The 14578-nt window shown below is 29.5% G+C and overlaps 1 protein-coding gene across 2 annotated transcripts; it reads left to right on the top strand.

Moving 5' to 3' along the window:
* The first annotated feature begins 1826 nt into the window (after window positions 1-1826).
* On the top strand, window positions 1827-4837 carry LOC120087788 (uncharacterized). Of its 2 annotated transcripts, XR_005484682.2 has the most exons (6): window positions 1827-2249; window positions 2544-2647; window positions 3465-3594; window positions 3740-3815; window positions 4425-4601; window positions 4728-4837. XR_005484682.2 is itself a non-coding variant. In XM_039044688.2 (5 exons), exons 1-4 carry the CDS (start codon window positions 2133-2135, stop codon window positions 3776-3778), a joined length of 390 nt encoding a protein of 129 aa, XP_038900616.1. In that variant the 5' UTR covers window positions 1827-2132; the 3' UTR covers window positions 3779-3815; window positions 4425-4837. The 2 variants fall into 2 exon arrangements, 1 of the variants encoding a protein (XP_038900616.1); XM_039044688.2 differs by having other exon boundaries at window positions 4425-4837.
* The last annotated feature ends 9741 nt before the right edge of the window (window positions 4838-14578 follow it).

The following is a 14578-nucleotide window of genomic DNA, read 5'->3' as shown; positions in this document are numbered from 1 at the left end:
GAATACCAAGATAACCTTTTTGGTGGTATCATACTTAACTCGACACAGTCGAGGTTCTGTGGAGGTCGTTTGTGGTGTTCAGAGTGTTCGTGACCTTGGTGATTGCGGTGTTTGAGTTCGCTATGTGTGGAGTTCGTAGTGTTCGAGCATCCGTGGTTGTCGACTTACTGTGAATGAGCATTCGTGATCGAGGGATCTTGAAGATAAGTCTTCCAAGATATGTTAATTCCTTCCCTTGATCTTCTAAGAAACATGTTGTAATTTCGATATATGCATAACCGTATTGTTTTCGTTTGTTACTATAATTGTTAATGTTCATATATGAATGAAATTTGGAAAGATCCTTCCGCTGCTCATGGAAATCCTCATGTCCGATTCCTTCAAGGTGATATGACCTAAATCCTGAGTAAGTTATGAACTCCTACTCATGAAGGCGGTCCTTTGATTTGTATGGGTGAGAGTAGCCAGATTGCCAACTCAATAAGCCTACCATTTTGGGGATTTATCTGACTGGGGAGTTGGGAACTCAGCTACACAAGACAGAATTCATCCATTCCCCGATGTAGGGACAAGTAGATAAATTGCTCCCTTAAAGGTTGATTCTGGGTCTTGAACATAGTGACCACACCCTCTTTTGGCCCGAAAGGACTTGGTCATAGTGGGACTTATTGTTCATTAGAGGAATCAGTAGTACTTAAGGAGTTAGATGTAACTATAGGGACAAAACGATATTTTGGCCTAGCTGTACTCACGAGCAATTTGTGAAGGGACATTGCACTGTTGATTGGTTATATCCAATTGACACAGAAATGTATCTGTAGTGCGAAGAGTGCAGTTGTCGGTCTTTAGTGGAGTGACCGGCAGTAATCAAAGAGTTTAATTAATTATTCGAGTACCGTTGGAGCTTCAATCTACCGGTCCATAAGGTCCCCACCGTAGCTCAACGGGGATTTAATTTTAGGATTAATTCGAAGTGTTCAGATTAATTGAAGGAATTGATTATATATTATATAATTAATTATAATGTATTTGATACATTATGAGAGAAATTTGAATATAATTCAAATATCAATTATATGAATGAGATTCGTGTAATTAAATATAAATATGATTTATATTGTGAGGAATAAAATATTTTGATATGATCCAAATATCATTTATATGGATGATATTCATATAAATGGATTTAATATAAATTTGATTTATATTAAATGTCATGTATAGTTTATTGGGGTTGATGCCCTAAATCTCGTATGGTCCTATAGTTTGTAAACCTTATATGAACAAACTTTTATGTGATTAATAATATATTATTCACTTTGTCTATAAAATATGTGATATTTTAGTTGCATTAACCAATAAACTAAATTATTGTTGTAACGCCTACAAAGCGGGTCATACTCGTAGGGTCACAAGGATAATGTACCCGGTCTTATACATATACTACATACCATTTAGTTATCACTTAAACATAATCCACTATGATACAAATGTGGTAAGTGATGTCTGATTTGGATCATTCGTTTATTAGACATACAAGCGGGGATATTTTATACAAAGGAGTATGTATAAGACCGAATCACAAAATGTTTAGTCTCAGTATACAACATCATTCATAATAGAGATTTTCATTTTTTTTTTTTTTTTTTTGAAATATATGGTATACAAAATATTTCCCCGTAAAAATCTCTAGGAATTATTGGGATAGCTTTTGGGCTATGCTCGCCCAGTATAAACGGAATTTTAAGTAATGGGCCAGCCTGCATTGAGCTTTGGGCTATTTTGACACAAACCTATTTAATGGGCCGACCCAGATTCAAGTGCCCAACGTGCGGCCGGCATCTTCCACACGTGCTCCGAAGTCCAAAGCCGAAACTGAAGAAACCAGCCGAGAGAGACGATACATTCTTGCTTTGCACTGATTTGACCGCAAATGAATCCTGCAAATTGAAGTTTCTTCTTCGTTGATCCAACCATTTCTCTCTTATCTTCTTCCCTGAAAACCCTAGGAGCTCCTGAATACAGTGATTCTATTCTCAACTGGAGCATTTTATCTGCACTTTTTTCCGGAATCTAGATCTAAGCTTACTGTAGATTCTTTGGGTTTAGGGTGATTGATTGAATTATCCGGTATGAAAGAATCAAAACCGGTTAAGTTCAATCTCCATCAGCATCAAGATCACCAAAATGGTCATTTGGCCCCATTCAAGCTCGCTAAATTGTTCGATCCAGAGGCCTCATGGGACAAGGTACTTGATATTTTACGTCTTGGAGATCCAAATGGAAATTGTTTATAATTGTCTCGTACATCTTTACTGTTGCTGCTAATATTCTCTGTGGTATTTAAGAGGAATTAGGATTTAAGTGTTGAAATGTTGCAATTGAAGTAGAGATTGTAATTAGTGAAACGCCATATTAATTAATTCATGATTTAGAAAGTAACAGAAAACTGTTACTGTGACTTGACCATCTTTCCAATAGGTGTTTCTATTTCAATCCTTGAATATCGTTCTCAGTTTCTGTTTTATCAAATTTGTCAATAGGATCAACTAGGAGATGTTTTGCACTGGATTCGACAAGCAGTGGCCGTTGTACTTGGACTGCTGTGGGGATCCATACCTTTGGTTGGAGGCATTTGGTTTCTAATGTGAGTTGCCATTACAACTTTTTGAATACTCGATTACTATGAAAGCATATATGCAGTGCTCTTTATGTAACTTATCTATAAGCTGATTTGACGTTACAGATGAAGTGTTCGTTATTTCTAAATACAATTATGTTCCTCATTCGTGTGATTTTATTTCACTGATTCTATTTTTCCTTCCGCTAAATGTTGTTCTCCCTTACGAATCCATGGAATGCAATGTTAATAGTGTTTAAGAATAATTGTTGTTATGGTTATAACTTATAGGAGTACTTTTTGGACAAGCAGTGATGTTGATTTAGTATCGGGGTTTTAAACACATCTGATCTAGTTTTGATAAAATCAATTTATTTACTAATTAGCCTAAATTCTATTATTTACCATTTTTATCTTTAAAAAATTTCTTTTTTTGTATATATACGAGTGATGCAAAAACATTTGGATCTTATTTTAATTAGAAAGAAATCGTAGTTGAAGTAAATGACTAATGTAAGGATATAAAAGATTATATTTGTAATTTCTTTTTCAAATTACAACAAATCTGAAAAGTTTTGCTTTAGACGAGTCATTTACTGCAATTCTGTTGTTACTATGATAATTTCTAACAGTGGGAATATTCTTTCACAAGGTAGTGGTGTTGATTCTAGATTATGCTACACATCAATTGTCTTTTCTTCCTGTTCCCCCTTATCTCTTTCCCTTGATAATTAATTTTGAATTCCAGGAGTATTCATTGAGAAACTGGTGTTAGCTCTGGATTATGCTGCGCATCCAATAATCCTTTTTAATTTTGTATGTATGTGCTGGTTTCCGTTTTCAGTTTCCTGGCGATATCAACTAGCGTTGTATATGGATACTATGCAATGATATTAAAAGTCGATGAAGAAGAATTTGGAGGTCATGGAGCTCTCCTCCAAGAGGGCCTTTTTGCTTCTATAACTCTCTTTCTGGTACTTTGGCATCTTTTTGCTTTACTTTTGGTTTATTAAGAAATACAATGCAGCATTAACCGAAAACTTCTTCAGGAAGGCCTTGTTTTTCTATCAAGATCAATCTACTGGTTCAGACAGCTGACTTCTCTTCTTGGTTTTTCAGCTTGCTTGGATTCTCGTATACAGCTTGGCACACTTTTGAACAGCGAAGAATGATTTTGCATCCATGAAATTACTTGGTGAAGTTCCAACAATGAACTTAGTTATACTTGCTTGATGCCCTGCTCATTTACAATAGCTTCTAATTGGTGGCACAAATTCTTTAAACATTCATCATAATGAACAAATTGATTTAGCTGAGCAGGAAAACTTTAGCATCTGATATATGGTACTGATAGCTGATTTTTTATCTCAAATTCGCTGTTGACATTCTCCAAAGGCCACACAGAGATGGGCTATGGATGTAATCCTTGTTAAATTAACACCTTGTATTGTCATCAATTAATGGCTAGTTGGGCACCAACAATATTGTTTACATTTGATGATCTAGGGTGAAACCTACTTGTTCTTAAGTAATGGTTTCTTTTTTCCTGCACCATCCTAAGAGAAACCAGCAAGCAGTTTATGCCTTGGAGATGTGAATGTGGTAAATTGATACGAGCTGCAGTATCGAACATTACTTTTCGGTGCGATTCAATGATTTTTCAGCTGAAATAAGCTCCGTGAATGATTGTTTTAATATCACTTGATTGGAACTTAACATTATAAATCACTAAACCATAGGGAATGAAAAAGAAGCTTCATTTTCTTACCCCTCTCTCCTAATGTAGCTTTTCTCTGCTTTTTAGAAAGAGGGAAAGAGGTTGCTAACTGCAAGGATGCAACACGGTGCATACTTCGACTAAGGAGGTGGGAGATTCGAATCTTTAATAAGTTTTTTGTAACTAACTTTTGTCGGTTGATTTGGCCTTGTAGAATAATGTTATTGATGATAGTTCCACTTTTATGTCTACAGTAGGAAAAAGGTTAGTCCCATCCTTTTGTATTCCATAGTTTTCTTTATTAGAATCTTCTCTAGGCCTATAGTTTTCTTTGCTTTAATTCAACTGAAAGATTTTAAGATAATATTGACAGCAGTTTATGTATGTTAGGAAAAATTGCAGAACAAGATGAAACAAAGCCAGGTTTCCCAACTTAGATGTGAAACCATGTAATCTTTAAGAACATTTGAATCACTCTCAATCAAGCGATTTTCCCGTTATAATATTGGTTTAATTTTCTTTTCAATGCACTCTCCTGTGTGTCGTGTGAAATTTTAAAAGTTTACTGTACCTCTTACAAAAGCACCGAGTGTTAATTAAAATCTATGATTGAAAAAACACGATGAGATAGGCTCTTCTAATCATTAGATCTATATATTTGAGCTCTCTGTGAAATCTCGGACATGATTAACACTTAAATTCATATATTTGAGCATACTCGGTGGAATCTCGGATAGGATTAACATTGAGATTATATATATATATATATATATATATATATATATATCTTAAATCTTACCCACTTTTTCAAAAAATTTGATCTTTTCTAAAATTTAAAAATGTTAAATCAATTTTGAAAATCTATAATTTTGGAAATTCATATAATTGTGAAAATATAAGATATGCTAAATATTTAAAAAACTATGTAATAATTTGATATAATATTTAGTAAATATAACCAAATTTAGAGAAAATTTGAAAATAATATAAGATTTGGGAAGATTACATGAAAAAAAATTAGCAAATATATCAGGCGAGATGTACTGAGAAGGCTCAAATTAATCGATAAGTTCGAAAAAGTTGACTTTTTAACTAATTCTCGGTGGACTGAGAAAAACTATTTTTACGAGTTTTTAAAAAGCATGCATAACTTACGTGCTATTTTGGACAATTTTCCCTTACCAACTAATCATCAATTTGTTCACTCTTATACCTACAACTAAATTTGACATGACTTTAATACCAATTGTCAAAGATAAATTAAGCATACCAAGGTGATATGAGTATATCTAATTTGATTCTAATTTCATCCAAAATAGTTCATACCAATTGATAGATTGACTGACCCCTATATGTCCACAGCCATCTCCTTTTCTACTCAATAAGAGACCTTCGTGGCACGCATTCCCAACACGAACATTAATGTATTATAAAGCACATTCTACTCATTACACTACACCAGCATTTTACAATTCAACTTTTGTATGACTCTCAAGGCTAGACATTCTACTCTGCCATTGATTTCTGTCTATAAATCTGCATAAAAGCTTTGATTGCACCAAACATAAAAGAAAAAGAAAAAGCATGAGAAACAAGACAAGATGTATCCCATTATGAACAATACCCCTTTTCTCATTTCTTGCTTTGTTTCCTATAATTCCCACTAAGCTGACCAAGTTGCCTCTTTCCTTTGCCCAAAATTGGCACAAAAGCTGCTCTATGAATGTCTTTTGGTCTCTCTTCAATCCCCCAACAACAATTTCAGCCACTCTCTAGGAGACCACTAAGCACCATCATACACTTTCCTCATCAAAATGCATCATGTGGTCTTCAAGTGCATCTCCCCCTAATGTGTATTTGTTGGACTTTAACTCATGAATGAATTCTAGGTTTAATCTTCATTTTTAGTCGTCAACTTTTTTTTCCCTATTTTGGTCTCGGATCTTTCAATATATTAACTCGTGTGACACTATTTACTTTGGAAAAATTCCAATACTATTATAATGTGGAGAATGGTCCATACCTCAATTTAGCATTTGTTATGACAATAATATTTAAGAATAATGTGAGGTCTACAAAATAAATTAATGTCATTTAATGACGTGTCAAAGTATGCAGATACTACAATAATATTATAAAATTTTCCCTATTACATGTTCATCTCAACACATTTTACACACATATTTGAAGTTGTGTTGTTCACTTGTTATATCAAATTTAATGTAAGGATTGGAATTGGATATATATATATATAATTTCAAAGAACTAAAATGAGCCTTTTAAAAATTTGGGTTAAAATTGAATTGTCTTAATATTTGAACGCCACTATGAGGTTTAAACTTATATATTCGATTATTGTATGATTAAACTACAAATGTCAATAAAACATACAAGAGTAGATGGTTGTAAAAGGGTAAGTGTAAAGTCACTATCTTGAGAAGTTTATTTTGAAGTCATTATCCCTGATTTTTTTTTCCTTTTACAAATATTGAACTTTCTATCCATTATTAGTTTGTAGTTTTTGTTTAGTAACTTTTAAAAACTGTTTGATGATCAATAAATGGTAATTTTGGTTGAATGTTTTTTTAATTATCTTAAAAGAGTATTGTCAATCGAAATTGTGTATGAACTAGTTAAAAATATTAAGAGTCAAGTGCACATATATGCTGTCAATATGTAATAATATGGAAAGTATTCTAACTGTCGTATTCCAAAAGACTATTTATGCTATTCAATTTTTCTAATAAAGAGTTTTTTTTTATATATATAAAACAAGTGGTAATCAATAAAATGAAGGATTTTGAGGTTGTATGCAAATAATAAAGTTAAGCAAATATAGGGAACAAGGAATTCAAATCAAGTTTCAACCCATAGATAAATTGCCTTAAGTTATGTGCCTGCATCATATCGACAACAACTAACTATGAACTGAGAACAACTCCTATTCAGTCTTGTCTTACAAAGTACCCTTAGAAGCCTAAATAATTACTCCTATATTTCCATAGGACTATAGCTAATTTGATTTTAGATAGTTTCATGCAATCCATTGGTTCTACAGTGTGCCTTATATTTACGATTATATGACATCTTATGGGTAGGTTCTTAATCCCATATTCTTTTATGAGATCTATTTATATCTTAACATTCTCAACATTAAGATTCAACTAACATACTAATTTAAATTATCAATTCAAATTAATAAGATAGCATAAGTTTCAACAAAGGAAATAGAAAGTGAGAGCGATGCAATTTGATGTGGTTGCATTAGCTTAACCCATGTTATTCTTTAGGGTATCTACATGACTGAAATCCTTAAGAAAATTAACTCATAAGTAGAAAAGAATCGATAAACTTCATCAAATAAAATTTCTCGAGTACAATAAGAAAAAATATGGAATAACAATAAAATGAAAAGAAAAATAACAAGGTACAAAAAGAATAAATATGGAAGAACAGAAGAACAATAAACAAGACCTTTGAATCAACTAAAAAAACTGAGATGCCCTCTAATATGAATTCAATCCTTTCTCAAGGTGAATCCCACTCTACCACACATTCTCACGAGCAGGATTGACTTAAAGAATCCTACCTTTAGAGCAACTTTCGTTCTTGAATAGATTATAGATTATTTTGGTAGGTTTTCTTCAAAGATCGGATTCTCTCTCTCTCTCTCTTTCTCATGATTCCGACACTTTATATAGGTTCCATATGGTTGGGTAATGACTAAAATTCATGTTCAATGAAACCTTAAACTGGTTTTGGGGACAAAGAATGGTTGGGAAACACAAATTATTTGCAAAAATCCTGTTGTTCTGAGTTTAGGACATGCGATGTGGTCGCATCAAATACTATAAAAAAAACACTAAAGCAAACTACATGCTCATAAAATTGGTATGAATCACTTTAGACTTGCTTAATATTAATTAAGAACATACGTTGGATCGTTTTGCTTGATTTGAGACATTAGGAGGTCAAAATGACATGATTACAAACTCATTTACTCGTGAAAAGTAGCAAAATGAAGGGAAAAAACATTCATCTTATGACCTCTATCAAGTATACAAGGGATTAAACCCACACAACATATTTCAATTTTTTCAAAGAATCGATTTCGACAAGAAGGAACTCGAAATAAACCAATTATAATTTGGATTTTTTTGTAGTTCAATCATTAGTAAATAATCAAACCATCAACCTTTGAAATGATAATTATGTACATTTATCCATTAAACTAAGCTCGGATCAACTATTATAATTTGGACATATTTCATATAATTGATTGTAAAATTCCCCTCACACCTAATTGTAGAAACTAGTTAGGCTTGCCAACATATAACTTTTGACTATCATCTTACTTTATGATTGTCTTGTTCACACAATAGGGTTTCAAATTTTCCAATATTAAATCGACTTTAAAAGAAAATCCTCTACACTAAGAGATCCCTAAATCCAGGGATTAGAGAATGCATGTATTTAATAAAATAACAATATACAATATTATTTAAAAGAGTATGAATATTTATTATTTTAATGAGTTAGTGTGGTTGATCCGCTAATGCATGTCCAATAGTCTTACCGTACAAATGATTTGCATAACATTATAGTTGCTTATATAATTAGTTACAACATGATTAATCAAATAGTGGATTAAACGTACGATGATTGTGCCTAAGCTATTACTTAACAAAAAAGATACCTAAATTCATTTCCCCCACAAAAACAAGTCATAATTTTATTTTAGATTAAATGACAAATTTAGTCTATAAACTTTAAAATTTGTGTCTATTTCGTTTATAAACTATCAAAATTACAAATTTAGTTACTAAAGCCCTATTTGATAATCATGTTGTTTTTTATTTTTGTATTTTAAAATTAAGTCTGTGGACACTAGTTTCACCTTCAAGTTTTTAATTTTGTTATCTACTTTTTATCAATGGTTTAAAAAATCAAGCCAAAATTTGAGGACTAAAAAAATAGCTTTCAAAAAATTGTTTTTGTTTTTGAAATTTGGCTAAGAATTCAACCATTGTACTTAAGAAAGATGCAACTCATTGTAAAAAATGCAGATGATATAAGCTTAATTTTTAAAAACCAAAAACCAAATAGGGGGCTTAAACTTTTATATTTACCCATTGGTCTATTAGATACAAAATTGAAATTTTGATAAAAATTTAAATGGAATAATTCAATTAACTTTTGAAAGTTTCGAATTTTCAAAGAAATACAAAGTTGAAAGTAGAGGACCGTTTTGTGACGATTTTGTTTTTAGTTTTTAGTTTTTGAAATTTTAATTATTTTATCTAAAAATATAGATTATGGTTCTAACATTTTCTTAAATGAAAATACTTAAATTCTTAGTTAAATTCTAAAAAAATATATATATATATTTTAGTTTTCAAAATTTAGGTTCGTTTTTTGTAAACATCAGTGGAAAGTGAATGACAAAACAAATAAACTTAGTGAAAATAGTGTTATAAACTTAAAAAATCAAATGGTTATCAAACAGGATGTTAGGAGTCAGAAATCAATTTGAAAGTTCATGAACTAAATAAGTACAAATTTCAAAATTCATACTATAACATATAAATTGTAGTACCAACATGTGAAGATTATAGTTCAAATGACATAAAATTTATACGATCAATCTATAATATCTGAGGTCAGAAATTTGATTCACACCTCGTATTATCAAAGAAAAAAAAAAACTCGTAATATAATGTTTATATTATTATTTTGTTTTGATAATGAAAATCAAGCCATAATTGGCGCCACACCCTTTTGAACTTCCATCGTTGTTCATCCTTTTTTTTCTTTATGACCAAAGTAATCTTCTTCAACCACCATGTGGGCATATGGCTGCTGTCCATATGACAAAAATTAATAATTTACGTAACTCTATTTAATAAATATTTAACCAAATATTATTTCTTATTAAAAAAAAAAAAGAATTAAATTTGTATAAAAAGTCAACAAAATACACCGAACTAGTTTTGTCAAATTCAAACCCGATTAATCCATAAAGGGGGAAAAAAGTGAAAATTTATTTGCTATGAAACCCCTGCCCCCACTCAACTTTCGTGGTAATTAATTTACTAAAAATAGACATGAATTTATTAATTTATTGATTTTTTTTTTTACTTCGTATTAAAGTATAAGAAATGTTTTGTTTTATTTTTGGTAATTAATTTGTTGATCGAAATTAGATATTTTTATGCTGAGAACGAACGTGATGATGATTATTCCACCGCCATTATTTTTCTGTTAATTTCATGGGGAATTTTTATTTAAGAAAAAATAATGTAAAGAATATTATTGATGGGTTTTGACTTAGAGAAAATTATAGAAATTTTAGATGAAAGTGTTATGATTGGCGATCACATGGTTACAGCGTGAATGGGAGCTTCTAATTAGTGCTAATCATCACCCACCTGTCGTATTAGCCCCGCAGCCATTCATCCACCGACCCCACACCTTCCACGTGGGTTCGAAACTATCCATAATTTTTCTTATATTAGTATAGTATCGCATTCTCCTTATTTATTTTATAAATTTATTTTCATAAATATTTGTAAACCTCTTATTACTGTCAATAGGACACACTTTATTTTTAAAGATGGAGATGACGTGACACATAATAAATGGAAATAGTATGAAAAATTGTCCATACTATTATAGTATGAAAAAGTTAACCGAACCTAACTAATGACCTTGATATATGAATATGATGTGGTAGTGATGTGGTAAATTGATAGCCAAATGTTGGACCAAAGACTAATGAACATTTGGTCTCAATGTTCATAGTCAAGCTAATCTAAATAACATATACATGTAAATTACACTTAACATAGTCTTTCAAGTGTTTTTAAAACATTTGAAAAGTCATTTCAGACATTTTTTTTTGTGAATGGTTCAAAGTGTTTTAAAATTATTAAAATATCTTTTCTTATGTTTAAAATTACTTGAAGCACGTATTTAATCACTTGAAATTAATTTAATGTTTAATTTTATATTTTTAAAAACAACTTATCGTTTGATCCAAATTTGTTTTTAATTATTAAAAGTACATTTTAAAATAATTTTAAAAATGATAAAAGTAATTTTTACTATGTCAAAATAACTCGAACCCTCTAAATTTAACATTTTTCTGGCTTTTTTTTTTTTTTTATATATATTTTTAGTATAATTAGATATAAGAGATTTCAATTATAAACCTCTAAATTTCTAAACTCATTTTTGTTGGTTTTTGTAAGTTACGTATCCAATGATAGGGAAAGGTCATTGAATATGGCTATTTCCATGCTGGATGTATGTTGAAAATTACTCTTCTAAGGTTAATTCATATGCAAGTTTCTGATTTTTTTTTTTTTTTTTTTTTTAAGGATTGTATAGAGAATTATAACTAATATCTCACAAATGTTTTAAAATTCTGTAATATTTCATAACTAGATTTCAGCAAAATTTTAAAATATTTTTAACATTTTCATAGATTTTCTCTCATATTTTAATGTAGTAATATTTAAAATAAAAAAACATGATTTACTATTAATTATATAAGGATTTTAGTTTTTATCATTAATCACATTATCTTTCATCAATAATTTTTTTTTTAATTTAACTATTTTCTTATTACAATGATTTTGAAATTTTGACTTTGTTCTGTTATTTATTATGTTTGTTTCTTATTTATTTACTTCAAGATGTTTCAAATTAATGTTTTATTCATTTTATGAGATGTCTACAACTTTCTTCTATATTTCTAGTAGAAAATCGATCATCTTTCCATTGAGATCTCAAAGTTTATGTTGAATATGTTGGTATATACTGAAAAATATAAATATACATCACATATACTATGATTTGGTTTTTTTGGTGTTTTTCCGAATACACTGGAAAATGTAAATACACATCGCATATATTGTTCGATATATAAGACCATATATTTTACAAATTATCTTGTTCATGTGCATATCAAATATATAATTGTTTGTTTTCTAGAAAATCCAAATATATAGTGTGATGTATATATCAAATATATATATTTTTTTCTCCTTTGAAGCTTCTTGTTGATTTTCGCTTTCATTTATGGGTAAATTTTTTTAATATTTCGAAAAAATTTCTTGCTTGTTTAAGTTTTGAAAAAAAAAATCATTTTGAGAAATTCATAACAACCGCAAGAAACTCCTCTTACATGCTTTTTTTGGTCTATATATAAATATAACTTAATGGTAAGAAGGGTTGTAAAGGTAATTGGGGCTGATTTTTGTGTAAAATAACAACCTACTAAGTTATTCATGTAAAAAGGAGAAAAATTTAGGTCTCGTTTGATGACAATTTTGTTTTATGTTTTTGTTTTTGAAAATTAAGCTTATGAATATTACTTCCACCTCCAAATTGCTTCCTTTGTTATTTCACCGATGATTTAAAAAACCAAGCCAAATTTTGAGAACTAAAAAAATAGCTTTCAAAAAGTTGTTTTTGTTTTAAGCATTTGGCTAAGAATTCAACCATTGTACTTAAGAAATATGCAAATCACGGTAAGAAATGTGGATGAAATAATAATTTTCAAAAGCAAAAATAAAAAAACCAAATGGTTACCAAACAGAGTCTTAGATAATTGTGTAATTAGACATATTTATTTAGACTATATATACTTTTTTTTAAATATCTAAGGGGACGTTTGCACCTCTAACTTATCTTGGGTGGAGTTGACTATTATAGCTCACTCAATGTTTTGATCTCGTATTATAATAGTTGAAATTCCCCAATTACTAACTCAAGCTCAACTACAGGAAAACTATTTGAAAGTCATCATTATCTATCATGTTTACTATTTATAACTAAAACTAAAACCATTTGCATCTTAAATACTGACTATTATAACCATATCAAGATAGTCTATATCCTGAATACAAATTTTTATGACCTACAGTTCATAATAATCATTAATTATTATAACAAACTTAAAGATCCAAACGATCTTCGTTTTATGACTAGTGAGTATTGATCATATTAAATATTTTTGAAATTAATTGTTTTATTAGACATAACATCAAATTTTGTATAGGGTAGATTTTAAAGTTTTCAATTTTACATACAATTTACAATAGGCCAAAGTGAATTCCACTCTATCAATAATTGGCCTATTGTCATCCATTTCTTGATGTTGGAGATTCATCTATGGAATTATTGTATAAAATAATTTGTTTTCTTGCTATAGAAGTATAATTTTTTAAAAAATTGTTGAATAAGTCAATGACCTATTTTACACAAAATTGTAAGTTGGAAATTTTCGAACATTATATTGAGAATTTAGAGACAAATGTTAATAGTCTAAGAATTGGATCATCATTTGCAAAAGTGTTGTTGTGCTTTGTGAATGAACTGGTTGCATTTCGAAAATAAAATTAGTTGTAGAATTTTAATCTTGAACTTTAAAAAACAATAACATTTTCTCTTCTCATAAAATCTCACTCAAAAGATATATATATTTTAAAAAAACATATATGATAAAAGATCGATAAGATTTCAAACTAGTATCTTAATCATACTCATATATCAAGGCCATTAGTTAGGTTCGGTTAATTTTGTATAGAATTTAATTTTAGTAAAAAAAAAAAAAAGAGAGAGAGAGAATTCTATGTTACTACTTATAAAAGTTACATGATGAATTAGCCCACACATTTTTTTTTAAACAAGTTTTTAGAAGTATATTTTTTAGTTTTTAAAACTTGCATTGATTTTTTAAACTATTAATAAAAAGTATATAAGAAATGAAGAAATTTGAAGGTGGAAGTAGTGTGTAAAAATAAAAAACTAAGGCCCGATTGGGCAACCATTTTATTTTTTGTTTTTACTTTTGAAAATTTAGTCTATATCATCAACATTTCTTACAATTATTTGCATCTTCTTGAGTACGATGGTTGAATTCTTACTCAAATTCTTAAAACAAAAATAACTTTTTGAAAGCCACTTTTTTTAACTATAAAAATTTGACATGGTTTTTTAAATCATTGGTAAAAAGTAGATAACAAATGAAGAAATTTGGAAGTAGAAGTAGTATCCATAGATTTAATTTTAAAAAAATATAAAAATAAATAAAGATCTCGTTCAGTTATCATTTTGTTTTTTGTTTTTTATTTTTGAAAAATAAATTTTATTTCCTCATTTTTTTTCTCATAATAGTTTGCTCCCTATTTCTTTCATGTTTCTTATAATGATTTGCATATTTCTCAATTACAATC

Source organism: Benincasa hispida, chromosome 10, assembly GCF_027475165.1.
Source record: "Benincasa hispida cultivar pf3 chromosome 10, pf3_genome.v1.1, whole genome shotgun sequence".
NCBI lineage: Eukaryota > Viridiplantae > Streptophyta > Magnoliopsida > Cucurbitales > Cucurbitaceae > Benincasa > Benincasa hispida.
The sequence above is the reverse complement of the archived record's forward strand: the minus strand, read 5'-3'. Positions and strand labels throughout refer to the sequence as shown.